At 44.1% G+C, this 27,361-nt stretch overlaps 4 protein-coding genes across 5 annotated transcripts; 3 read left to right on the top strand and 1 right to left on the bottom strand.

Annotated features, from left to right (window-relative positions):
• Positions 1 to 2,834: 2,834 nt before the first annotated feature.
• Positions 2,835 to 8,474, top strand: LOC133919533 (MYG1 protein C694.04c-like). Of its 2 annotated transcripts, XR_009909928.1 has the most exons (8): positions 2,835 to 3,211; positions 3,929 to 4,075; positions 5,055 to 5,153; positions 5,803 to 5,994; positions 6,109 to 6,228; positions 6,644 to 6,715; positions 6,827 to 7,451; positions 7,944 to 8,083. XR_009909928.1 is itself a non-coding variant. In XM_062363950.1 (7 exons), the coding sequence occupies exons 1-7, from the start codon at positions 2,903 to 2,905 to the stop codon at positions 8,166 to 8,168; spliced, it is 1,164 nt and encodes a 387-aa protein (XP_062219934.1). In that variant the 5' UTR covers positions 2,835 to 2,902; the 3' UTR covers positions 8,169 to 8,474. The 2 variants fall into 2 exon arrangements, 1 of the variants encoding a protein (XP_062219934.1); XM_062363950.1 differs by lacking the exon at positions 6,827 to 7,451 and having other exon boundaries at positions 7,944 to 8,474.
• Positions 8,475 to 8,948: 474 nt separating this feature from the next.
• On the bottom strand, positions 8,949 to 10,208 carry LOC133919534 (uncharacterized). Its single transcript, XM_062363952.1, has 3 exons — positions 9,859 to 10,208; positions 9,525 to 9,684; positions 8,949 to 9,377 (listed from the first exon to the last, which is right to left on the bottom strand). The coding sequence occupies exons 1-3, from the start codon at positions 9,935 to 9,937 to the stop codon at positions 9,161 to 9,163; spliced, it is 456 nt and encodes a 151-aa protein (XP_062219936.1). The 5' UTR covers positions 9,938 to 10,208; the 3' UTR covers positions 8,949 to 9,160.
• A 1,144-nt stretch (positions 10,209 to 11,352) lies between these two features.
• Positions 11,353 to 14,939, top strand: LOC133917667 (uncharacterized protein At4g15970-like). The gene is made up of 6 exons (XM_062361544.1): positions 11,353 to 11,742; positions 12,462 to 12,827; positions 12,954 to 13,435; positions 13,582 to 13,685; positions 14,249 to 14,342; positions 14,438 to 14,939. The coding sequence occupies exons 1-4, from the start codon at positions 11,440 to 11,442 to the stop codon at positions 13,601 to 13,603; spliced, it is 1,173 nt and encodes a 390-aa protein (XP_062217528.1). The 5' UTR covers positions 11,353 to 11,439; the 3' UTR covers positions 13,604 to 13,685; positions 14,249 to 14,342; positions 14,438 to 14,939.
• A 3,743-nt stretch (positions 14,940 to 18,682) lies between these two features.
• Positions 18,683 to 19,563, top strand: LOC133917666 (RING-H2 finger protein ATL80-like). The gene has a single exon (XM_062361543.1). It carries the CDS (start codon positions 18,762 to 18,764, stop codon positions 19,284 to 19,286), a length of 525 nt encoding a protein of 174 aa, XP_062217527.1. The 5' UTR covers positions 18,683 to 18,761; the 3' UTR covers positions 19,287 to 19,563.
• The last annotated feature ends 7,798 nt before the right edge of the window (positions 19,564 to 27,361 follow it).

Genomic DNA, 27,361 nt, shown 5'->3' with positions numbered 1-27,361 from the left:
AAGAAAATGACCAGTGTGATGCTAGTACTGTAAAATTGGACGGTGCAGTTCAATTCTGACTCGGTGCTCGTTTCCAAGCTATTTCATCTCGTGCAACCCTTACCGCAAACAACGTGGCTCGATCTGGATACACATGAATTAAAAAACAATGGAAGGGTTTCTTTCTTTGGCGTGTGAATGTTTTGCAATGCAAGCTGCACAGCACCGCATCGCAGACGTACGCATAGAGAGGCACAGAGATTACAGAGACACCTGGAAAGCGGAGCATAGCAGCAGGCTGTAGCATGACGTGACATTGTTACATCTTCTCTAGCACTCCAGTGTCGCATCTGGGGACAGTTCATTGACATGGGGACCGCCACACCCCAGGCGCCCGGCCGGCGGCCGTGGATGCCGACATGCTCATACTCTATGCTCTTGGCGCGGCACGCGCGATTAATCGGAGAAAAGGATGCCGCTTAGACGTGCGACCTGCCAAGCCATGCCCTTGGTTGATCGTCTCACAATACCCCGGCCGGTCCGTGCTGGTGCCTGGTGGTGGTGCACTAGTCCTAGCTGCTCCACTAAAGAAAAGCTTAGCAGTACCAGTAGCAGGCAAAATCAGAGTGGCCGGCCATGCTGCGTCACCCGTCATCATCAGTTTCACTTGCCCTTGCAGAGGCGGTACAAGTCGGAGCAACTGGAGAAGCCTCCGCGACGGACCCGGATCCTCTGTTTTAATTGTGATTAATGCAGAGAATTACTGTATAAACAGTGTAATGAGTCAGCAGCTACAACAACCTGCATTAATTAATACTACTGTAGTAAATACTGTAGCGACAGGCATTACTATTCACATGTTACTGTAGCGACAGATCTAGACTCTTCATTTTTTATCGGACGGTGCACGTTCACCTAATACAGAGGACTGTAGCCTCTCCGCGACGCTCACGTCGGGAAGGGAAACGGGACGTGTTGTTGCCTGGTACGCACGGATCTCGGACGGTAACAACCGATCGTCCTTCAGCGCGTTATCTGGGAAAGAAAAGGGACACTGCATGACAAATGGACAATCACATACACAAGCGGAATGGCAAATCATGCATACCTGCGTCCAAATTGAAATGGTTCACGACTTGTATCCAGTCAGTGTGCACACTTCGTAGGTCCTATATAATGTTGGGCTTTTGGACCCGGGTGGCTGAGAGTGATGCCGGGAGCTAATCCTTAGTTTGAATGGTTAGTGGAGTTAGTTGTCTTTAACATTTATTAAAAATTAAAAAATAAATTTGTTTCTTATATGTCTCAATAATACGAAAATTTTCTTTTCGACCTACACATCGACAGCTAGACATATGTGATGACTTCATTAATCTTCAAATTCTATATTTTTGATCTTTAGTAGATGTTACATGGATATATACATGTAATGTGTGAGTGTATGTATCTACATGTTGCGCTAGGATTTTAAAAAACGTGAGTGACCCTGATTTGTGCGTGTATCCGTCCACTGAAATAAAAATGTGGGTACATGATGTGCGCATTGGGTTAGTTGATATAAAGTCCACCCGGGTCCATTTCCGTGAAGGTAGTTGATGGGATTAGTTGGGCCCATTAGAGTTCTGGCCTACATTGGTTGATCTGTTTGCTCATTTGACGGGCCAGAAAGCCCAAGTTTAGTCAGATTCCTAGTATCATAATTTTTGGGCACGCCGTTCACGAGCTTTTTTTATTTATATATTTTTATTTTTAATATTTACAAAAATATGTTAATTTTAAAATATTACAAATTTAAATTACCGTCGCATGCTGTAAGGGCGACAGTAAGGACCATCGTCTCTTCAAAGGGCGATACTATGATGTCGCTCATTCAACACGTGATAATTTGGGAGGCGTATGACAGAATAGTTAGAAATTAAATACACTAATCAATATGACGTACACATCAATATATCACTTAACTAATAAGTGATATATTTACTATCATCGGTTGAGCGATAGAGCTTCTGGACTCATTGAAAAATATGTCACGAGTTCGATAGACGATACCTTTCTTACGCACATTGTTGTTGCATGCTTATTTCCTGTCCGACCCAACATAATTGTTAATTTTTAATCCAGACACTTTATGCATGCACAAGTCATGGGCTCACGTGAGTGCCCCCCCCCCCCCCCCCCGGCACCTCATGCACCTGAGAAGATACCCAGCCCCTCCACATGCAAACTCACGCACGCCGCTGCATGCAACCCATACAACAAGACCAACCGAGCTTGGTGCCTACAATTGAGCCCTGCGTGGCACCCCTACGCCAGCTCTTGCTGCATGCGCGCTGACCTCCTGTGTGTGGGCAAAGTATTGCCCATCAAACAGGCAACACTTTCTTTTTTCTGGTGAACGCTAGTAGAGCCTTTGTTGCTTCCAATAGGTGATAGAAAAGGGGCGATCCGATTGGTTAGGCAGGCGGCATATTGAGTGGATGCTACCTCGGTTAAAATATTTAATTTTTGACTGTTATATCATATATCCTATAAGATATCGCTTGTTAGATGAACGATATCTTGATATCATCCTTTCAACGATCGACGATAGTTTAAATATGCAATATTTTATAAATATTAAAAAAACAATGTTGAGACTTGAATCGAAGGTGTTCATATCCTCAAAATCCCTTTCTTCTGCCTAATGATTTTTCGGTTGACGAAACATTTAGACGCCCCAATATCTCCATCTCCATTTTGTGATAAGGAATGCCATATTCATGTTCTACTCTCCATTTTGTGATAAGGAGCACCTAATTTCGGTATGTACCTATAAATTCACGTAAAAAATGGGAAAAGCCATGAGTGAAGAAAAACATAGAAACAGCAACACCCCCTCAAAACCCTACCTCAGCCACCCTCCCGTCCGCACGGGAAGACTAGTATGCTCGCCGCCTGGAGGCTGTCGCAACGAGCCGTCACGTCTCCCCTCCTCGGCCTCGGGCGATCCCAAATCCGGAACCCTTTCTCCACCATAGCGTCTCTCGCACCGGCCGCCGCTGCCTCGCCGAACAGGCTGAGGGTCTACTCGTCCGCCGCCGCCGCTGGCGACTCCTTGAACGGCGCGGGGAGCGGCAAGCGCGTGGGGACCCACAACGGCAGCTTCCACTGCGACGAGGCGCTTGGCTGCTTCCTCATCCGCCTCACTTCCCAGTTCGCCGGCGCCGACGTCGTCCGCACCCGCGACTCCCAGGTCTTTCTCTCTCCCTTCGCTACCGGCTCGATTAGCCAAGCATTCCTGGGTTCACCCCCAATTTTTTTTTTGTTTTTTTCGAATATCGTTGGCTTTTATCTCTCTCAAATGATTTGAGCCGGTGAAGTTTGCCTGTGTCTGGAGCCCTGGCTTCCGGTTTGTATGCGAGAATTAATAAATTTGACGGACTTGTTGGGTTGTATAGGCCTGCGCGTACCAAATTGCTAGACTCGAATTTAGGTAGCTGAATAGTGTGTTTATTTCCAAATTTCGTGTGCTCGTGTGCACTAATATTATCAGAGTAATGGATAAGGGTGTTTTTCTCCCCAACACCTTATAAATTTGTTGAGTATGCATGTTACCTCCTGCTATCTGGGACATGAATTTGGCCTATTTGCATTACTGCATATGTTAGATGTGTAGCTTGGTTTAACACGCTGTTGAATTGCCCTCGCATACATAGCGGTATGATGCTTCAGTTCATTGCCATTAAGTCTGTTGTCAGTATATAAGTGCGATAAATAGTGTTGAGTGAGGTTATGAATCACTACATTCTGTAAAAAGGGGCACCCGTGTGTCATTGCTCAAGTGTTTTCTCATAAGAAAACTTGACATGTAGCTGTGTATGATACTGCAAGAGACATATACTTTGCATTTGGCGTATCCTGTAATTGCACTCAAGTTTATGCCTCCCTCTCTTATTATACTTTGCTGTAGATCCTTGATACACTGGATGCCGTGCTTGATGTTGGTGGTGTCTATGATCCCAGCTGCCATCGCTATGATCATCACCAGAAGGGCTTCAACGAGGTCTTTGAACATGGATTTAACACGAAACTTAGCAGTGCTGGGCTTGTCTACAAGGTACTCCTCATGGACAATGCCGATTCTGAATTCTTTTATGGATAGCTCCTGAGCATACACTTAGATATAAATATATAATGATGAATGAAGGCCTCTAAGATGGAATCGTTGTTATGAAATTTGGTAACATATGCTAAAGGGTTCTAAACTGCACCACAGCATCAGGTGGATTCTTGGGGCCATATAGTGACAGATGTTACAATATTTCATAGCAAACCTTTTATTTTGTACGCACAACCTTGCCTTAATGTACTATAGGTTATTGAAGCTTACAAGTTGGAGAGAATTGCTTATTTGCCACTATATGATACCGTGGTGCCCTATTTGCGATTGTACAAAATGAACTTCCTTATCTGCCACTGCTTCTAATTTCCATTCCTTCCTTGCCATGTTACCCAGAAAAAAAAGACATATTTGCCCTTGGTGAGCCACCGACAGTTAATCGAAGTTTAGGGCTATTTAGAGACCGAATCATAGAATGTGATGTACTAGAGAGTTGTAAAAAATTTCTTTAGATATGAATTTCTGAAGTCGTGTTGAATAAATCAGGAGATATGAATTTCTAAAGTCGTGTTGTTTGCTGACCACGGTATTGAATAAATCAGGAGATAATTTTTTTTGTACAACTCTCTAGTACATCATATTGTATGATTCGGTCTCTAAATAGCCCAAAACTTTGATTAACTGTCGGTGGCTCTCCAAGGGCAAATGTCTTTTTTCTCGATAAAATGGCGAGGAAGGAATATAAATTAGAAGTAGTGGCAAATAAGGAAGTTCATTTTGTGTAGTGGCAAATAGGGCACCACGGTATCTTCTAGTGGCAAATAGGACACCACGGTATCTTCCAGTGGCAAATAGGCAATTCTCTCTACAAGTTGCAAATTGGAGATTGTGACTGCTAGTCTAGTAGTTTTTTTTTATCTTTCATTATTGGCAGAAATAGATTGATCTATCATCTAAACTTGTCCTGTTGTTGCAGCATTTTGGTAAAGAGATAATCGCAAAGGAGCTTGGGCTTAATGAGGATCATGAAGATGTTCACCGCTTGTATCTTGCAATATATAAAAGCTTTGTTGAGGTGTGAATCTTATAACATAACCAGGCATAAAAGCTAAGTATAGTGCTTTCGGTATATTATAAGTAACGAATAGGCTGACCCTCGTCTTTTCTCAAAGAACAAGCAAAACAAAACTGGTGAGTTTTTGTCTAACCGTTTCTAGGGCTTGTAAGTCTGATATAGCTTCTGAGAAATTTTATTGGGATCCACCAGTCGATTATTGAGGGCTTAAGTTCTTTTTTCCTACAGTGATTATTCTTGTTGTATTTTGTGAACTTATGAAATACCAGCATCTAATGAGCTTTTTCTTATTGGATGGGAAGTTATGGGCTTAATAAGGTTTTCAGGGGTTCATTCTGGAATTAGGGTTGTTGCCAGTCTTACTTTGCTCTGCCTCAGTGCCTATCATCTTAGTATAAACTATTTTGATTTATGTAGGTGACAAGATTTGTTACCTTCTTTAAAAAAAACAAAAGAAGTGTTAATGAGCCAAACACCATGGTTCTTTGCTGCATTTGTATCAATAATTAGCTTCAATTGCTAAACTATCATCTGACATTAACTTCCTGGGACACATATCTAGTTGTGCTTTGTTGCTCATCCATGTCTTTATGTGTTTTGCCATTTATGTTTGATGTGACAAAGAAGTAATGCCTCTTTCATTTAACAGGCACTTGATGCAATTGATAATGGAATAAATCAATATGACACCGACCAGCCACCAAAGTATGTGAACAATACACACTTGTCTTCTCGCGTTGGACGTCTTAATCCGGATTGGACTGATCCAGACCAGTCACCTGAGAAGGAGAATGTGGCATTTCAACAGGCAATGATGCTCACTGGAGGTGAATTTATGGAGGTATTTGACCTATGCCCATGTACTGTTCATTCACTGCATAAGACCTTTGTTGTCACATTGTGTGTTTGCTATCTCCTCTTTAAATATGACAATATTATCCACCTTCACTGCCAGGCTGTTCGCTTTCATGTTAAATCATGGTTACCTGCAAGATCTATTGTTCTGGAGTGTTTGTTATCAAGAGGAAATGTTGATCCAAGTGGAGAGATCATGGTTTTGGATAGATTCTGCCCGGTAAGATCTTGACCTGTTTTTTAACTACATCAAACTGGTTATCGGCATCCACATCTGATTTTTTGGTATGTTGGATTCTGATACTATCAGAGCCATTAATGTTATGCCTTCCTGCTCGTGTTATCGTCTTTCATGTCCATAATGTTATGTGGCATCTTCCTGAAATCATGGCATTTTACGACATTCGAAAAATCTTGCACCAAGAAAATTACTTGTGGGCTTTGTGCTATATGTACCAGCTTCAAATCTCCGCTGACTTTTTTGCTTATTGCAATTAGACCTTTAATTTAGTCATATTATGTCTTCAGACTTGCTTCAGGAAGTACTTTGTCTTCATTCATAATTTTCTGCCATATTGAATTGTATTGCTAGGACTTTGAAACATGTAACCTGAACATTTATCCTATAATGACAGTGGAAACTTCATCTATTTGAGCTTGAAGAGGAGCTGAAGATTGATCCCCTGACCAATTATGTGCTGTATCAGGTAAGGAGTTGCTTGCCCTATGCTGACTATAATTTGTTCAGTATTTCTTGACGCAGCTTAGTTTGGTGTACAACCAATTTTCTGTACACTTAGGCCCCCTTTGGTTCACAGGATTTTCAAAGGAAAAACGTAGGAATTCACAATCCTCTGGAATGGGTATTTTAGAGCCCTTTGGTTCGTAGGAAACACAGGGAACTTTTCTATCTTTCAACTTTCACAGGAAAACCACAGGAAACGAACAATCCACTCGGATCTCTTTTTTTGGTTGGCTCTCGTAGGATCGAGGCAAATTGCTCGTCATTAGACACTGATGAAGAAGCAGTAACAACAGGAGCTATATAGGCAGTCACCAGCGACTCGGCGAGGGAGGACCGGAGAGTCTCAATGAAGCACGAAAATGTAATCCCATCTACAAGTGGAACATATTGGTGGTGTCGATTTGCCGAAGGAGCACCATAGGCCAGTGCTGCAGTTGCTCGAGTCGCACACACCGCAACAGATCGAGCGCTCTGTGCCCTCACCTTGGGCCGCCGCTCGCCGAGAGCCTGCCAGCTCCAGCTGTGGTGGAGAGAGAGAGAGAGATAAGAATGATGTACACAGGAGGAAGGGATAAGAATGATGTAGGCCAACAGATCAGCACAGTGAATTCTTTTTTCTTTTTTTTTATCCATACCGTTTTCCTCAAAGAAAAATGTTATACCATAACAATATATAATACTGGCAGAAGTCCATTAATGTAAGTACTCTATTATGCTTACATAAATATAATCTTATATTTGCATTTCTTATTAGCTGGTTTCCTGTGTTATGCCATTCCTGCATTCCAAACAATGAATCTCCTACTATTCCTAATGTTTCTCAATCCTCTGTTTTTCACTTGCCACCCTATCATATTCCTTTGTTTTTCCTATTCCTGTGTTTTTCCAATCATGCTTTCCAAAGGAGCCCTTATTCTTTACTGATTGTTGAGAGTAGTAATTAGTGTTTCCACTTTCTCCCATGTTCTGTCTTATTTGTCTAATAGCTTCATATTCAATCTGAACAAGTGAACAACTCTTTTGTCATGTCATTTATTTTTTCGAGCAACTTTGTCATGTCCTAACTAATAGAGTTAGAGTGTTTGTGATAAATCCTTTGAACATGTTTGTTAATTTCTCTTCCTAACATGGTTACTTGTGCTCCAAAACCAATCCTGCGCATTTATTTTATTTTGGCAACATAATTGCAGGATGAGCGGAGCAAAAGTTGGCGAGTGCAAGCTGTTGCTGTTCCTCCTGATAGGTTTGAGAGCCGAAAGGCTCTCCCAGAAAAGTGGAGGGGCACGAGAGACGAGGAACTGTCGACAAAAACCGGCATTCCCGGATGTGTATTTGTCCATATGAGTGGCTTCATTGGGGGCAACAAGACCTACGAGGGAGCTTTAGAAATGGCAAGAGCTGCTCTCAAATGCTGATTCAACAGAAGCATCTATCAGTAACACAGTTTTACCCATGTTACCATTGGTACAGTAACATCCTAGGCATGCCACATCTGAGTTTCAGCAACACAGTGTGCAATTGCGCTGTCACCCATGTTATCATTGACTCGGTAGTTGTAGCTGACATTGAACTCATCTTCTATTAGACTATCTTCAACGGTTTCTCTTCAGAGGTTAAAATTCTTTCACGATGGGATTTATATTCCCTTCAATGTTCTAACGGTTTCTCTTTACGGTTTCTATCACGAAGGGATTCTTAATGTCATTTTTTTCAGGATGGTATTGTCTCTTCTTTCCTTTAATGATTCCTTTCGAAAGAAAGCTGTTGGACATGTATAAAAATAAAGGAAATAGGAACAGGGAAGGGAATCGAGAAGGGAACAAAATGAAGTAAAAATGGTTGGGGATAGTCTTATCCTCATCTATCAGAAGAGGCCGATTAATATATTTTTCAATCTGAAAATGATTAGAATGTGACAATTTGTTAGAAAATGGTGGAACTCATTTTTCATTTGTCGCCCTTGCTCAACATTTTGGTACAGTCTGCATTGAAAGAGGAAAATGCCATATGAAGCAAATGAGATGATGCTAAAAGGCGAACATGTCAAATTACCCTTTAGATGAATCTGTTTCCAGACGAGAATGTGACAATTTATTCATTTGTCGCCCTTGCCCAACATTTTGGTACAGTCACTCTGGTGTTGTGCGCGCATTGGCAGAGGAAAACGCCGGACAAAGCAAAATATGCGGTTATGCTAAAAAGCGAACAAACTAATTTACCCTTCAGATGAATCTGTAGTTGAATCAAAATGTCCGGTGAATGTTAACTTGTTTTTCAGCATAAAATGACAGTGTGCTTGTACTATGCACGAGCCATGCAAATTAACAAGAATCATACAGACGAGCTATGCAAATTAACAAGACTCACACAGGCGTAGAACAATGTGCTTCTGGACAGGGCAACACATTCACGCTTTCACGCGTTTGGCATCTGCACAGGCTGCCTCCATATCCCCCAGGAAGAACAGGATCCGGTCAAATACCTGCCGCTGCTCGTCTTCGGTGTTCTGCCGCGGAGCGTTCTTGCCGTCACAGTCCGTGTCCTGCCGCGAGCCCAAGTATCTCTGGATCTCGCCTTGGTAGATGAGGTAGTAGTCGCTTCCTTCCCTGATAATCCTGACGCCCCTGAAAATATACGTTGTGGTCACACTCCAAGTCGCGTATTTGCAATGGTGATGTATGTAATGCCTGAACTGGAGGATGCTTGGACAAATGCTGCCACCAGAAGCGAAGTAGTGGCAGATCGGTGAGTAATGTTGTGCAGTAGCTTACAGTCCGTATCGGTCGCATCGGTCCTGCACGACGAAGGCGTCCTTCCAGGACCTGGAACCCTCCGGCGCGTAGAACGCTGCGGTGTCCGCTCCCCATCTGTCGTCGAACAGCTTGCGCCACAGCTCGTCGTCGCAGGTCAACGTCCTCCACTTCCTGCAAACTGAGATTTGGAGCAGCACAGTCGATGTTAAGGTTAAACGTAACTGAACAAACTGTGACTCGGTCTCAGCTTTCAGGCCACGGGGAAATTCAGAATTGCACAAGAATTGCAAGCGGTCGTGCCATGCTGCCGTGCTGCGACGCAAGAATTGGGCGGAAGCATGAAGCATCAGACCTTGGGGAGCGGCGGCGAGGGACTGGTGATCCAGGAGGTGGAAGATCTTGAGGCACAGCTCCCCCGGCAACTCATCCATACCCCCTCGATCGAGCTTCCCCTAGCGTCTCCGAAACGAGCGACGCGACGTCTCACGTCTCGGTCCCGGACTCCCACAGGCGCACCAAGAAGCAGCCGCTTTTCTCGTCCGCCTGCGACTCCGCAGCCCTTCAGATCCGGAGCTGCAGAAAGGAGGCTCAAGGGATGGACTACGAGAGGAGGGGAGGAGGAGAACATGCGGAGAGGAGAAAGCAAAGTTCGTTGGCACCCGCGGTTGTTAGATGTGACCAACGGCTTGGCTGTACGGTCCCTGTGCGGCTGTGACTGTATGACTTGGACGAATAACTTGGGTTGTGTTTGGTTTCCTGACTAGAATCGTAAAAATAAGTCTATTTGATTGTATATATTTATTGTTACAATTTAATTCAGTGAGTGTGAATATATAGTTTTATTATAATCTATAAATAAAGATCACTTCTCAGTGTTAATTCTTGTGTCTGTTCACGTGATCTTAGATTTGGCTATCTAATAAAAAATCCAGCTTAATCTGTCAAAATATATACAACTAAACACTCTGTTTTCACCAAATATCACTCCACTTAATCTGCTTATATGATACATCTCTACGAAACCTTCTCCAAAACCAAATACATTCTGGAGAATGTTTTACAAATGACATGTAGGTCCCATAAGAGTCAAACGTTGCATGGCTTGCATAGTTGTAGAGGTGGTACATGTGTGTTCGCTCGGGACGAGCGTGAGCGGCGATGGATTGCCTCAGGGCAACTCCAATGATTATAGATAGCAGACAGCTCTTATTACTATGGTACGTAGAGAAGAGAAGTGGATAGGGGTAGGATGAAGCTAACGTGGAGGAAAATCTTACTTATGTGTAGGAAAATGTTGGAGAGCTAGTTTTTAAATGAGAGAAAATAAAAGATAATTCTAAGCATCGTGAGGTATGAGAAATTGTGAACAGAATATTTTGAGAATTGTGAACAAAATCTTTAGATAATTTTGAATGGTTCGGAATCAGAGAAAATTCTTTTAATATTTCAGATGAAGTCTTCCAAAAAAACGTATAGACGTAGTCATCCTACTCGAGACGTGACACTGACAGTGAACCCGATATCCTTAAATAAGTTTATTTTATCCCATCTACTAAATAAGCATCTAATCATCTTATTTTAAAATATATAGATAAAATTATTTTATATTACATCGCTCTCTAACTAAATACAAATTAAAAAATAGCAGCCGATGACCTCGCACGCGGCGGCACATCTGGCAGTGTCCACTCTCACGTGCGCCACTCGCCGCTACAGGCCTGTGCGGTTCGCACTATCGGACTCTCTCTCTCTCCTCGTAGGCAAAGCCGTATCCGCCTTCGCGGTTACCACTCTTCGCCTATTAAGTCCGTTTACGAACTTACATTGGTTTACGCCTTCCACAGCCGTTGCACTGAATCGCTCGGTGACTCGGCGTAGCCCTCTCCTCTGCGTCGGTGGCCGCCCGCCGGGCCGCCGTCTTCCCCCGCCTGCAATGGGGAGGCCGTCGCGTCAAACCCTGAACCATCCCTCGGTCACTTCCCTCCGCCACTTCGGACGCAGGCACTCGCCGCCGCCGCCGCGCGCCTCGGCGTTCCGGAAAGCAGCGGCGGTGCTCCTCCTCGCAGCCGCGGTGGCGCTGCCCTGCGCCGTGCTGTATCGCGCCGCTGTATGGGCTACGGTGCCGGCGAATGTAGCATGGACGCGCCGGCCCTTGCGGGAGTGGGATCCCCCGCATTCTCCGGTTTTGGTCCCCGATGAGAACGGCGACGTCGATCCCATGCCCCCCGGCGATCTGGTGGGTTTGCCTCCTCCTCTCCCTCGCTAAAGTTGTTAATTCTTCGTGCTGCGTCTGACAGCGACCGAGCGACGTAGTGATCTGGGTTGTTCCTTGTCTTAGTACTTTTTTAGGCTTCTTTCGTGTTTGTTAGTATTTATTGGAGCCCCGAATTGCGCGCTCAACCTGCTTGATGTTGTTTATTTCGCATCCGAGACCTAACAATTCCTGCATCCCTGACCGTGATATAGTGGTGTTTGGGTGGGTTCCCTTTGAGATCATGCAACTTTCTGATATGCTAATATATGTCAACGTTGTTGCCTTGTTGGACAGACTGGTCATTTTTTATGATAGTTGATTTTCTTATGCCTATTTCTCACTCGGAGATTCCTTATGCTGAGTGGAATAAACAAGTATCAAATTCTTGTCCTTGTGCTATTTAGCTGAATTAAAAATACATGAGTGCATTTCTCGTGCGAACAGGCAAACGTTATTCGTGTTGTCGTTGTAAAAATTTTGCTAACAAATTTTTATCATCTCCCTCAGCGTTTCAATATACTTTCACCTGGAATGTGATTTTTTTCTAAATGTCAACAATAAATCTGACGTGCTTGTTACTAGTATGCTCCAGGAATGCAGTTACTTCCAAATTTTGCCTCCTGAGTAATATGCCTTCAAAAGTTGATTCATGAGGCAGAGCTTGTAACTTTGTGTATGAATTAATACATTTATCCTTGTAGGACAGTGAAGATCTCAGACTTGAGCTAGTTCTGCAGGAGGCTTCCATGGCCAACAAGACCATAATATTGACAACACTCAATGCTGCATGGGCTTCTCCAGGCTCAGTGATAGATCTTTTCATTGAAAGTTTCCATCGTGGTGTTAGGACTAGTTCACTTTTGAGACATCTTGTGATAGTAACATTTGACTGGAAGGCATACAGACGATGTGTTAAGATCCACCCCTATTGCTTTGCTCTTGTGACTGAGGATGTGGATTTTTCTCAAGAGAAGAGGTTTCTGACTACTGGGTATCTGGAGATGATGTGGAAAAGGCTGGATTTCTTGCGGCTAGTGCTTGAAAAAGGTTACAGCTTCGTTTTCTCGGTAAATTTGTGCCTTTACGTTACATCCTGTTCTAATGCATAAATATTCAGCTTTCCAACTGTTCACTGTGAGTTTCCTATTGGTAGTTTCACTTGTTATAACCATTGATTTTCCCCTGCATTTCAGGATGCCGACATCATGTGGTTCCGTAATCCATTTCCATACTTTTATCCTGATGGGGACTTTCAGATTGCATGTGATCACTACGTAGGCAATGCAACTGACTTGAGGAACATAGCCAATGGAGGATTCAACTATGTGAAGTCAAACAATCAAAGCATAGAGTTTTACAAGTTTTGGTATTCTTCCCGATTGAGATATCCTGGATACCATGATCAGGATGTACTTAATTTCATAAAGCATGATCCTTACATCACAAATATTGGTCTGACAATTAAGTTCTTAAGTACTACATACTTTGGTGGCATTTGTGAGCCAAGCAGAGATTTAAACAAGGTTTGCACCATGCATGCTAACTGTTGTATTGGACTGCGGAACAAAATTCATGATCTAAGAATCATGATGGAAGACTGGAGGAATTATATGTCTATGCCACCAAGCTTAAAAAGATTTGGAGCATTGTCATGGAGGGTACCACAAAATTGCAGGTGTGATGCCTCCTTGGATTTGAGTTTGAAGAGTCTTTTACACAAAATGTTTTGTGATTCTATGAAGTGCAGCTGGTCTTCTGTATACGAGGACAATTTTCTTTCTGCTGATGGTGTCTCTGATCATATTTGATTTGTTGTTGCAGTCTTTCATTACTAAGCCCGTGAGGCATGCTTGTGGAATGGAAAAGGTTCAATACTGCAAAACATGTCAACTTTTGAGCATATGTTTTTGAGAAATACTTGAAAGGTTGGTTTTCTTTCTTACTATCCTATTCCTTCTGTTTTATTTACTTAGTATACTTACACTATCAATCAACAGTCGATAGTGTAAGTATGAACTAAACCTTAGGAGCTTGTACAAGGCTAAATCATGAGGGACACCGAAAGAGAAGAATCTATGCCACACACTAATCTACACTGCTCGAAACATTGGAAAAGAGCGGTCGTAAGATTTTTCGATAAAACCTCGTTAAGTTTACTACAAGTGGTGCACAGAATAAAGAATGATCTCACGTTGCCATTCAGAGTGGTCGTGGAGGAAGAATTAGAATGATATCATGCCACTGGATGTTATTTGTCGGATCTTGGAACAGTGTAATAGGATATGAAATTGTCTAGTACTCTGCCCTAATGGGGCTATTCTGTAAATATTTGACTTTCCTACTCTTTGCAGTGGCAGAACTCCTGCCATTCTTTTTTCCTTTGTACAAAAGAACTTAGGATCTTGATTCTACAATAGAAATAGTTTAAGTTGCCATGACGCACTGTCCACTAGGTAACATACAAATCTGTTGTCTGTTGCCTTTTCAGGAAAAGCTGGTTCATGATCAATATCAACTCCTCCAATTTGGTTCTCTTGGCTAGCGGTGTTCATCTCATCGTTGGAAAATCAACCATGGGGAAGGTGCATGCTGTTTCCTGCTCTACCTCATCTTATTACTTGCAGTTGTCATCTTTTTGCCTTTTGGTTCTAAGGTGCTTGTTAATCTCGAACTGCAGCCGTATATGTGAAATTGCATCAAGCGGTGGAAGCTTCATCTCCTTAAAGGTCCAGTTGTTGCAGGCATGCAGAAGCCTGGTGTAGCACTCTGACCCCCATGTTTCAGGTGAGGAGGAATCACCCTTCGGCAGCAACTGTGCAATTGCTTTTGTTTTGGCCATGGCATCGATGGATCAGTATCCTCTAACTTCAACGTCACTGTAACTTCATCACTAACGTATGGGTCCAGACCCATACGTCGAGTGGTGAAGTTAGGGGATCCTCATCCGGCATCGATATGAAGAATTCTGATAAGATCATAGGTGTAATTTTCAGTATACTCTTTCGATCTTATGGCAAAAATGAAATTAGCAAATCAACGACGAAGTATAGAAAATCCATTCCTAGTGGCAAACATAAAATTTCCCTTGCCATTAGTACTAGCGCCGTATATTACTTCTGCCGAATAAACAAAAGACCTTGCAGGCGTAAACAAAGAAATGGACACCAGTCACGCTGAGTGCACGCAGAGAAGAGATGTGGTGAAAACGATGGCATCAGCGGGATTTATCAGATTTTTTATTTATATATTTTTATTTTCAAAAATTGCAAATGAACGCACATATTTGCAAATTTCGAAATAAAAATATAAAAATAAAAAATCGGATTTATCGCCCGTTGCCACTCGCCTGGAAGGCCCGGGTCGGCGTTGACAGCTCTGCTACGGTGCGAGCGGCCTCATACTCTGGCTTGGCCCAGTTTAGCCCGTTTTCAAATGTTCTCTTCCCAAAAAAATAGGGGAAGAAAATATCAGTGTTTCTAAATCTCTTCTGATTGCGCCAGGCAGGTTCACCTCGATTTGTGGATGCTGCTGTCTTTTGTATGATGGAATTAGAATGAGATGGTAACTCTGGGAATAGAGGTGAGCAGGTGAACAGCTGAAGTCTTCTTCTTTTTTCTTCTTGTTTTGACAGGCTGTTAGATGAAATAAGCTTATCGACAACCGGGTCAGCTCCAGCTAAATTGTTAATACCTGACTCGATCTGATTGATCGCGCGGAACATCTTATCATCACCTTTCTTCACGGGGATCCCCTGGATGTTGCTATAATGTCAGACGCCGATAGATAGAAAAGATAAAATTGCCCCCCATACCACCCAGGCACCCACTTAGGCGAATCTTATCTTATCAGAAAACCTGTGTGTTATCCAAAATGCCCTGTCATGTTTCAAGCTCACGCTTTGCCAGTCCTAATCACCATGCATTTTAAGTTGCACCCAATTACCTTTTTTCTCAAAGTTTGGTTAATTTGCACATGTTTCGATTCGATCTGCGCCCTCAAAAGGATGACAATGGTTACACAAGAAAATTTCTCCCATACTTGACCTGGAAGGCTGGAACCATGCCAGCAATTCTTCAACACTGGTGGACTGGTCCTTTGACCTTCCTGCCCACAGGAGTTCAAGTTCTAAGACTGGTTCGGATGCAGTATTATCTTTTCTAATAACAAAGCTCCTGGCCAATTAGAAAAAAAAATCTTGGTTCTTCATGCTTGCAGGCGCACTGAAGCCGGCCAGCGTGTTGGTGTCTGCAGAGAAGCCACGTATCCAGGTTTCGCTTTAAGCCCGCGCGACTGCAGAGTCCTTTTCTGGTAGTCTGGTATGCACTGCTGCGACGTGCTAATGAAAGCGCGATCCGGTCGAAACCAGTGTACCATGCAAATATGCAATGTGCATGCATACTGACCCGTCCCATCGGATAGATATTTGTGGATATTATACCAGGGCATCATATGTAGTACGGTATAATCGTAATCCAAGAGAAAGAAAAGGCACTGCTAAGGTGAAGTGACAAGATTGTTTCAGGTGGATTCCGAAGGCAATTAAATGGCTGCGTGTCTCACGTTTTAATCAGTCCTTTATCTCTTGAAACGGATTGTTCGAGGCAAGGTGTTCATCTTTTTGTAATAGAGCTGAAGTGATTGTCACTTAGACTCAAGTCCTTGGGACGGTTTTTTTCAGACCTCCCTTTTTATTCCTTCGAGATGGATTCAACTTCTTGGAAGTTCAACACTGCTTGCGATATCTTTATCTTGGTTAGAAAAAAAAGGTTCGCACTTCCTCGTTTCAAGGAAATGGATCTCTGCGTTCCAAAAGACCATAATTTGTTCGGTTAGGTGCGATGCAAACTTTGTCTTTGCGTTTCAGACGTACAGTCCCGTGCCTCTATTCCTCCACTTTTGTGGCCACAGCATCATTTTGGCTCGCAACTGAAAGCTCGCCGCGGTCTCAAAAGTAGCCCAAAAAAGGCTACGGAGTGTGCGGTTTCATGGCTCAAAAGCGACATTCCCAAACCACCCAACCGCTCCACCTCAATGCATCACACGTACCCCGCGAGATCTACACGTACGTCGATTCAATAGTGTGGCGGCACGTTTAGGGGCGGAGCTAAGATTGAATGATAGAGGCCTAAGTTGCAAATATTAACAACAATCATCTGATAACAAAGATGAAATTAATCCTATCCATATCCAATTAATATAACCCTAAGGCAAAGTTTCATACAACAATTGAAGATTAGAATAGTTAAGAGGGAGCACGATGCGTACCTTTCTAGAGTTTGTGGCTTTACAGCTCTAATACTAAAGCAACGACAAGTAGCGAGCAGAGCACATGCATGAGCGATCTACGGGCGGCAGCGATATGAAAAAATAGAGGAAGCCGAGCATACGGTACAAAACGAACACATAAATTGTTAATAATGGACAAAAGCCTTATATGCTAATTTTCTTATTGGGCTTAGAAGTACAACACATGAGGATATACTTTATTAAGTACTTAACCAAGCAATTAATTAGCGTGTAAATTAATTAGGGACAATTAATTACGAGTGCAACACATGGGCTTAGAAGTGTAACACATGAGGAAAAATTATGAGTGCCATTTTGAGCCGTGCAACGGTGAAGTTGCTATAGGAACCCGGAGCCCCCTCCGCCCCTGGGCACGTCCAGCAGCCGTGCGTCAGTGAGCACCCCGGCGGCCATGTGATACGCATGTGCCGGCGTATGCGAAAAGCCGCGGGTTCCATATGCGCAGTGGGTGCGCTGTGGCTCACCACTACCGATCGACCAAAGCAGCAGGAGGACCGCCCGAGGGACGGGAGGAGCTCACCGCGCATCGCTTCGCTTTGCACACGGCCCCGGCGGTTAAACGACGCGGGCGTGGTAGCTAGCGTTCTGGTACCAGTTCGCACGTCGCGCGCATATGTTTTCCCATGCCCACGGAAACGGCAATTTTTGGCCAAGGCGCGCAGCGCCGCGCTTTCTGAGGTTCCATGCGTGCCGGGCGAGCGTTTTGGGGGCTTAGGACCCGCGCGCGACCTACGAATCTAAAGAACGGCGGTGAGGAGGTGGGCGCGGAACGGACGTGACCACCGAGCACGGAGCACCCAGGCACAGAAAGGCCTAGGCAGCGGCACATGCAGGCTATGGCCGAGTGACAGGTGGCGAAAGGAAACCGAAAGTCCCTGTACCGCGGCGAAGTGCTGATCCTCAGATCCTGTGGTTCCAGGGAAGGACACCTGTCCCTCGCTAACCCTGTGCTGGCGAAAGTGTTTCGTTGGATTGGCTGTGAGGGCAGAGGTTACAACACACACACATTAAGATTTTATTCCATTTTTCTCCTTTTGATGTTCCTTTTTCTATTCGCCGCAAGGAGAAGCATATGTCACGCCACACTACCACTCACGCTCACTCAGTGGCCTCATTGCTGCCTTAATCACTAGTCCATTACTACAGGCAAACATTCCATTTGTTGGTCACAGGAAACATGCATGGACAATAGCAGCATTTAAGCAAAGGTATGACAAAGAAGAAGGAAAAATAACTGGAAATCATAGAACGACTTACATGAAACAAAATTGAAGCGGAAAAAACTTCTTATATTTAGACCGGTGCGAGTGAAAATTGAAGTCACCTTGCTCAAAGCTTTTTCCTACATTTTATACACTTCACTTCACTCAAACAAGCAGTGAAAGAGAGCATTATGAGTGCCATTTTGAGCCGTGAAACGGTGAAGGTGCTATAGGAGCCCCAAAGGAGGGCCCACTTTCAAGTTTCAACCACGCAACAAACGATTCCACTGACCTCTGTTCTTTTTTTTTCTTCTGATTTTCCAAAAAGACCAAAAATCACCGATCAACTGCACGCAGGAGCTCTATATAAGCACAAGCAAACCAACCCCTCATACACACTTCTCACGCTGCCCGCGCCTCTATCTCAGCCAACAACAGCAGGTCAGCAGCGCAGCTCGTGACTCGCGCCATCTCTCTCAGTGACAGATAGCCATGGCTAGAACTCTTGTTGAAGCGCCCGCTGGCTCGCCAGTGGACTCCCTCAACTCGGACATGATCCTCATCCTCGCTGGTCTGCTCTGCGCGCTCGTCTGCGTCCTCGGCCTCGGCCTCGTCGCACGGTGCGCGTGCTCGCGGCGCTGGACCACAGGGCGGGCAGGCGCTAACAAAGGGGTCAAGAAAGAGGTGCTGCGCTCGCTCCCGACGGTCACGTACGTCTCTGACGGCAGCAAGGCGGCGCCGGAGGGCGCTGAGGCGGACGAGTGCGCCATCTGCCTCGCGGAGTTCGAGGACGGTCAGGCCATGCGCGTGCTGCCGCAGTGCGGCCACGGGTTTCACGCCGCCTGCGTCGACACGTGGCTGCACGCGCACTCCTCGTGCCCGTCGTGCCGGAGGGTGCTGGCCGTGGAGCAGCTGCCGCCAGGCGAGAGGTGCCATCGCTGCGGCGCGCGCCCCGGCGGCATCGGCTCACTCTGGAAGGCGCCCTGCAACGCCGAGGGGCCGGCGTTCGTAGCGTAGTCGACCTAGTGCCGTGCGCACTATAGACAGGAACTGACCAATGTGCAACCTCATTGGTTAACCATGTTATTTTATTTTCTTGTTTAGCCATGTAGGTTTCATTGTTTTTTAGGTGTGATTAGTGAGTAGTGGCTAGCTGGGACCTGGGAACTGGGAGCATTGGGGACAAGCATCAAGATGTGTCTACCTAATTGATGGATAAAACCTGTCCTTGTATATTATTTGTACACAGTGCAATGATATAAAGCTCGCTGTTAGTTTCAATTGTGAGAGTCTGAATTCAATGATGATAAATTGTCGTTGTTAGGGAAGAACATGTTTATTTGAGTGAAATCTTCATCAGTGTCGGTTTAGAACCGCTATCGGTACCAAATTTTGAATCGGTACTACGCAATCGGCAGTGATAGAATGAGATTATAACTGAACCAGCAGTGATAATAGACTATCACGACTGGTTTGAGTCATGAGCCAACAGTGATGTCGCCTCTATACTGCTATTTTGAGCCAAGAGGCATAAGTGATATCACCACTATCGCTGCTAGTTTGAGCTATGAATCGGCAGTGACTATCTCCATTATCATTGTCTATTCATGTCAATGTTGGTTTTTGCCGTGAATCAGCAGTGATAATTCCACACCTATAAAAAAATACATACGGTTCACTTATCGTGATCATCACTTATCACATATGGATGGCATACAGTTCATCATTCACACATTTTTTCATTTATTTATATAAAAATTTAAAAGTAGGCATTAATATGTAATATTTATAGATAATCATCACCTAAAGCACCTTCCCCTCCCCTGCCTAGGTGTAACCTATCCTGATATGATCTCTCAATGGTGGCTATCAAATTACCTTCAAAACATCATTAGTGAAACCATGCATCAAATAAAAGCAACGTAGGATACATCACATCAGTGTTAGCTATCATCATTGGAACTATTGCCCTCATTAGCATGTGTAAAAATGATCTTTAACTCAGAGGCACAAGTCATAAAAGCAGCAATGTGTGGATTGTCACAATTATACATCTTCTTATTCTACATATCATATAATATGAGAGAGATTAAATAAGAAGATCTGTAATTCTGGTATTCAAGCTACTGACTCTTAACCATATAAGTGCATAATCATCACATGCTCATTCGAGCTACTATGTACTTGAGTCATAAAAATAAGAGCAAGCTATTACACCAAGGAATAACAATAAAAATTATTCTTTTGAACCTCAGTTGTGTCTCCTAAAATTTGAATGTGATATTATAGATACTAGAGTTTAGGTAATTTGCCTAACCTAAACCCTCTGATACCACACAATAACATATTCAAACTTTGTCGAGGATTTATTCCTGATAATGTGTCCGAAAAATAACGGGGCTACCTTCATTAATTAGAGATCAAACATGAAGCAAGGCACACACGATATATATAGGTTCAGACCCTCAGTTGGAATAATACCTTACATCCTATGTGGATGATTATGTATATATATTCACTTGAGTACATGTGGCTGACCTACTACAAGAAGTAGATCGGATCTAGTCTAACATAGGACTAAAGTTGCCGAGTTCCTTCTGTGTTAAGGTCCTGATGCTTGCCTCGAGTAGCCAGAAAAAAGGACCTCACCTAGGGGATCTGAATCCCTACCTTATATAGAGATGATGTACCACTTTCTATCCATCCATAGTCAATATGGAGTCTTTCTTATCATCTAAGTAGATAAATCTGTTATGGATACTAGTCTTCTCGAGCTGAGTAAGCAATCGATGCCTTCTTAGTATTGAAAGTGCATCTAGGCCCCCTAAGTGGGTTTTGGCTTATTGATGACAAAACAATTAAGGAACTAATATGTTTATCTAAGTTATGAACATGTTTAAGTCTTAGTTGAGAAGACATATGACGTTTGACGCCCGTCGAAACGAAAGGAGAAGCAATTAAGAGTACTCAATAGGATTTAAATTCTTTTATTTTTGAAATTGAGTCTAGGATAGCCGCTCTATTAAGAGGGTTGCATTTGATTGCTTGATTAGTGTCTCAATGCTCAAGATATCCTTTAGAACCAACAAGTTGAGAGACACACTCACCCACGGACACCGGGTTAGTTCTGCAAAAGTTCACTGAGTCCGGATACTCCGGTACTCAGTGTTTAGTCCGGAGTCTCCGAGGTAGATTCCGGCTGAGAGTCTCGGTTCTGATTTATTTTTATTAGAAAAAGACCGAAGTCTCCGGTGTTCACCGGATACTCCAGTAGTTGGTGGGTTTTGAGGCCGGAGTCTCCGAGGGAGACTCCGCCAGAGAGTCTCGGTTAAGTCTTTATTTTTATTGAAAAAGACCGGAGTCTCCGGTGTTCACCGGATACTCCGGTAGGAGAAAAAATTTTAACCGGAGTTTCCGAGAGAGACTCCGGCAGGGGTGTCTCAGTTAGTATTTAATATTTTTGATAAAAAGACCGGAGTCTCTGGTGTTCATCGGATACTCCGGTATCTGGAGAGGCTGGAGGGTCCGGCAAGTCTCCGGACTTAGTCTTTTTGAAAGCCCTGTCAGGACCGGAGACTCCGGTGTTCACCGGAGACTCCGGTAACTTAACAGAATTGTAACGGCTAGTTCTGACACGTTCTGTGACCGTTCTGACGCCGTTTTTGGATTTGGGGTCGGATACTCCGGTGTTTACCGGATACTCCGGTCAGATCTGACAAAACAGTAACGGCTAGTTTTTGAGAGAGGGCTATAAATACTCCCACACCTCATGGCATTTAAGGCTTGCTGTTACTGGTGAACTCTAGACTCTTTGAGCCCTTTAAGAGCATTCAAAGTCCCTCCAACCACCTCTAGTGCAAAGTTTGCAAAATTTAGTGAGTTTGTGTTTGGAGAGGGTTTAAGCCACTTGAGCATTGAGTTCTTCCTCGAGCACTCGCTGTGATCATTACTCTTGAAGCTTCGTACTTCTAGACGGCAAGATGTCGCCCGTAGAGCACCCAAACTTTGTGGAGTACCACGGGAAGTTTGTAATCAACTTCGAATTGAGTAAGGAAATTCTAGCTTGATCTTTGTGGTCGCTAGAAGAGGATAGGGTTTGAAAAGACCCGGCTCTTTGTGAGCTCCTCAACGGAGATGTAGGCACTTCTTTGTGAGGTGGCCGAACTTCGGGATAATCTCTCGCGTTCTTATTTATGCAATTTGCTTAATCGTGTGATTTTGTGATTCTTCATATAAATTTCCCTAGTGATCATCTTACTAGTTTTAATTGTTATTTTAGCTCTGTGATAACTAGTAGACCTAGCTTCAACTATAGATTCTAGCTACTTGCTTTAATTCGTAGTTGTTCTTGATTTCCTGTATAGACCAGAGACTCTGGACTAGACCGGATACTCCGGACCAGACTAGAGTATCCACCCTTCACCGGAGTATCCGGCAGATTTAATCCACTGTTTTAGTTTTAATTTTCAGAAAAGCCTATTCACCCCCTCTAGGCACTTTCAAGTATTCACCTTCTAGATTCTGTAATATTCGGAGTTGTCAAGTATGCACACGACCTACTCTATCCCTATATGGTATACTTCTTATACGTATATACCTATAGTTAGATATTCGATAGTAGCTCCCTAACTCTACTCAGTAGGGAGGATTTCTGCAAGTGCCCACTTGAGTACCGCCAAGTCCAAACCTGGTCGAGTAAAGCAAATCGAACTTGCAGTCGAAAGAATCGAAGAAGAAGATACTCTGTTCCGAGTGTCGAGTGGAAACACTTTTGGGTCGAGCGTCTTGTTGTTATCTGCACTCGAGACTCGATAAGTGCCAGTAATATTGACTTCTCAACATCCGTCTCTAAGTAGAGTTAAAAAACCTTTTGAAATTTGAAACAACGGGTATAGAAGTATTTAATGCTCGCACAATACAAATGGGTGTGCAGAGATTCGCACGTCACCATCATGCCGCTTTTCACGTCAATCGAGCGCAAAGACGAGAGTGGTTGTCAAAAAGACTATAAGTTAAGTTTTTTTGTTTGGCTATTTACCTATACTAACCGGACTGTAATAGTCATTCCTCGCCATCGCTGCCAATCTTCTTGGACAAACCTTCGTTTCTCTCCGCCCAAACACACGCCTTCTCTAGAAGAACTCACATCCATGGATTCCGGCTCTTCCCTAAACACTTCTGCTCCTTCTTCGCCAGAGAAACAATTTGATCCAAAGACAGTCAGAGTCTCGCCACAGCTGGACAAAGCAAGGTTTCTGATTGAAGCATGGACAACCTCGTCAATGAAAGAATCAAGGCTAAAAGAGCTTGAACCTGAAGGAATAGTGCCTCCACGTGGTTTAATCGAATGGAGGCCTGCATCTGGTGAGGAATTCCCCTCCTGCAAAATCGAGCGTGAGTTTGTGGTTTTTGAATCATTCTTCTGTTGCGGATTCAAGGTTCCTCCTTCCAAGTTCTTCCTCAATGTGATTGATTGGTACCAAATCAAACTTCACTACTTGAACCCAAACTCTATCACCATGCTAAGTGTTTTTATCCACCTTTTTGAAGCTTTTCTCGGTATTGAGCCGAGTTTGAATATGTTTTAGTACTTTTACCGGATGAAAAGGATTAAGGAGAACAAGTGTGTTGGGTGATGTGATTTCTAACTAAGGAACGGAATGAAAAATTCCTATATCTCTAACCTCTTGATCTCCTCTTGGCTGAGAGAGTGGAAAAAAACATTGGTTTTATGTTTCCAACCCCTATCCATTTCGTTGTCCCTTAGTCTATAGAGACCTTTTCCCCAACAAATTCAATCTTGGACGAAGAAGCCCCGCGAGTCCGACCACATCCAGACTTTGCTTGTCACACTTGATCATCGCACGTTGGTCTCCCCTAACAGTTATGACCCTTTTGGGACTCGGGATCTTGAGTATCTAGTATGCATAGTGCACCACGACCATGAACTTGCCCTGCATTGGGTGGCCCATGATTTCGTTGTACGTCGTCTCGAAGGCCACAACATCGAAGGTAAGCTTCTCTATCTGGAAGTTGTCGGGTGTGCCAAACGTAACCGACAACTTGATCTGGTCTAGGGGCATGGTCGATGAGTTGGGGGTTATGCCATGGACAGGCTTGACTCTCGCCTTAAGCTATGACCTCTGAACTCCCATCTTGTCTAAGGTCTTAGAGAAGATGAGGTTTAGCAAATACCCCTGTTGACTAATGTTCGGACGACTTTGATATTGAGGATAGTCGGTTGGACCACAACCGGGTATCGACCAGGGTGTGGAACCGCAGCTGGGTGGTCAACTTGATTCAAGGTGATCGGAACCTCTGACCACTTGAGGTATCAAATAGGACCAGTCAGAGCTGAATTGACCTCTCGTTCGACTGCCTTGTACTACCTTTTAGATTCATATATGGCAGATCCTCCAAAGATGTGTACTAGACTTTGGTTGGCCTCGGGGAATTTGGGCTTGTCACCGTTAACATTCGGCTTGGCCTATTTGCTATTATGCTCAGCAACAACGGTCTTGAACTTTTTGTCGACCTTGTTTTGGATGATATGGCATTCGTCGAAGTGATGTTGGCTGGTCTGATGGATAGGACACCACTTCCCACCACCTCGACTCAGGCCTTTGTTGTCCTCAGTGTTGTGCGACTTGCTCCTGTCGACCGCAGCTATGGTCGTATTGGGACCCTTTTGCTTGTTGTTGGGTTTGTTCTTCTTTCCCTCGTTCTTCAAGGACTCAGACTTGTCCTTGCCAGATCGATGATTTTTGGTACGTACCTGGGCTTCTGCTCACTTAAAAACTTGTCGGCCAACTCAAAGAGCTCTTTAACTATGTGAATCTTTTGAGTAGTCATATTCCCGAGCAAATCCGTGTCCCGGACGCCTTGCTTGAAGGCGATGATGACTAACTCGTCGGAGATGTCTAGGATCGTATTACCCTTGTCACTGAAACAATGAATGAAATCTTGAAGTGATTTGTCCTCACCTTGGTTCAGCTGATGGAGATCGTTCTCCATTCTTGGTCGCTCGAATGTACCTTAGAAGTTGGCTATGGACTAACTCTTCAACTTAGCCCACGATCAGATTGAGTTAGGAGGTAGGTTCAACAACCAGGACCTGGCAGGTCCATCGAGCGTGGTAAGCAGATAATTAGACATTACCTTGTTATCACCGCCCGTTGCTCGAATAATCATGGTATAGATCTGTAACCACTCGTTGAGGTTGATCTTCTCAACATACTTATGGATTGGGCTCTCCTTGAACTTCTTAGGCCATCGTATCGATCTAAGCTCGTGTACAAAAGGTTTGCAACCTCCATCGAATTCTTCAGGAGGAGGTGGGAGAGGACTATCGCGTCTGTTCCTTCGAGCATGGGAGTCACGTCGACCATCTCGTCCTAGAGATCTATGATCGTAATGACGGTGATTGTCCTCACAACGCTTCTCACGATGGTGTTCTATCATTGTACGTAGATCATACCGATTGTGGGGAATGTGATTCCTTAGGTCTCCCTAGTTACTGCGTCTATGGATTGGGTAATTGTAGTTGAGCCCTCAAAGTGGCCCTCGGCTCGATCACATGAGCTTTCTGCCTGAGATCTCTCGACTTGGGGATACTCACGTCTGTGGCTCCTTGAGCCAGCGTATTGCTGGCTGGGGTGCCTAGAGTTGCTAGGATTTTGCCCTCGAGCACCATGGATCTGAGCTGCATCGAATAGGATCTTGACCTGGTTAACCATAGGGGTTAAAGGATTCACTGGATCCAACTCTGGAAGAGATCTCATAATCAGATGAGATCCCCATAAATTAGCATCTGGAGTGCTGAAAACATCGATGCCTAGACTTGGTTGTGGTTGAGACGATGCTGCTCTGTGGTCGTTGTTCTGAGGGAGCTCGTCCCTCGATGTTTGAGTCACTGGTGGTGGAGGCGTGTCCACCGGAAGTCATCGTTGAAGACCAAGAGGTACCTGACCTCCTGCGGTCCATCAATGAAGAGTTGTGTCAAGGACACGTAAGGCTCCAGCTGCAGATATCTCTTATAGCATATCACCAGCAACACTGGTACCATGAGAGGCGGCTACTACTGCTGAATTCTTGGGAATCTCCATGCCATTGTTCACCATGGCATTTGTATCTACCTTCATTGGGTCAGGTAGGATACAATCTTCCCTGGCCATGAACATGAATCAATCTGTTCGGCTGCTCTGGCTAGCGGTGGAGTCGTCGTCACCACCCTTATCGCTGTCGGTGTCTATGCATTCGAGAACATTGGGCTCCCTAGGATCCCACTCGAGATGTTCTATCTCGTGGTATGCATCCAATGGTCTGGACTTGATAATACCAGTGTGGATCAGTTCACCTTGATGGTCCAGCGGAAGATCATAGTTCCAAATGTGATCTCCAATCTGGCTAGGGTGATTCAAGAGTGATCGTTGTTGGCCTGAAGTGGTCGTAGAAGCCGTCGCCGGAGAATCCGGTGCAGATGTGCACTCAAGACATAGTCGATCCTAAAAAGCAGAAAACCCCTACTTGGTGCGCCAACTGTTGAGGATTTGTTCCTATCAATGTGTTCGAAAAATAATAGGGTTACCTTCGTGAATCAGAGATCAAAATTGAAGTGAGGCAGTCATGATGTATACAAGTTCGGGCCCCAAGTTGGAGTAATACCCTACATCCTGTGTGGATGATTCTATATATGTATTCACTCGAGTACATGCAATGTGTCTAACCTATTACAAAGAGTAGATCGGATCTAGTCTAAACTAGGGCTAAAGTTATCGAGTTCCTTTTATGTCAAGGTCCCGATACTTGCCTCGAGTAGCTGGAAAAAAGAGCCTCTCATAGGGGATCTGGGTCCCTGCCTTATATAAGGGTGATGCACCGTCTCCTATCCATCTGTAGTCGATAGAGAGTCCTTGTCGTCTAATTAGATAATTTGTTCTGCATACTTATCTTCTCAAGTTGGGTAAGCAATTGAGACCTTCTTAGTATTCACCTTCTAGATTCTGGGAGTATCAGGTACCGCAGATTCGATTATGTAATATTCGGAGTTATCAAGTATGCACAAAACATACCCCGTTCCTATATGGTATACT

This window comes from Phragmites australis, chromosome 5 (genome assembly GCF_958298935.1).
Source record: "Phragmites australis chromosome 5, lpPhrAust1.1, whole genome shotgun sequence".
Taxonomy (NCBI): Eukaryota; Viridiplantae; Streptophyta; class Magnoliopsida; order Poales; family Poaceae; genus Phragmites; species Phragmites australis.
Note: the sequence above shows the minus strand (reverse complement) of the source record. Positions and strands in the feature narration are given on the sequence as shown.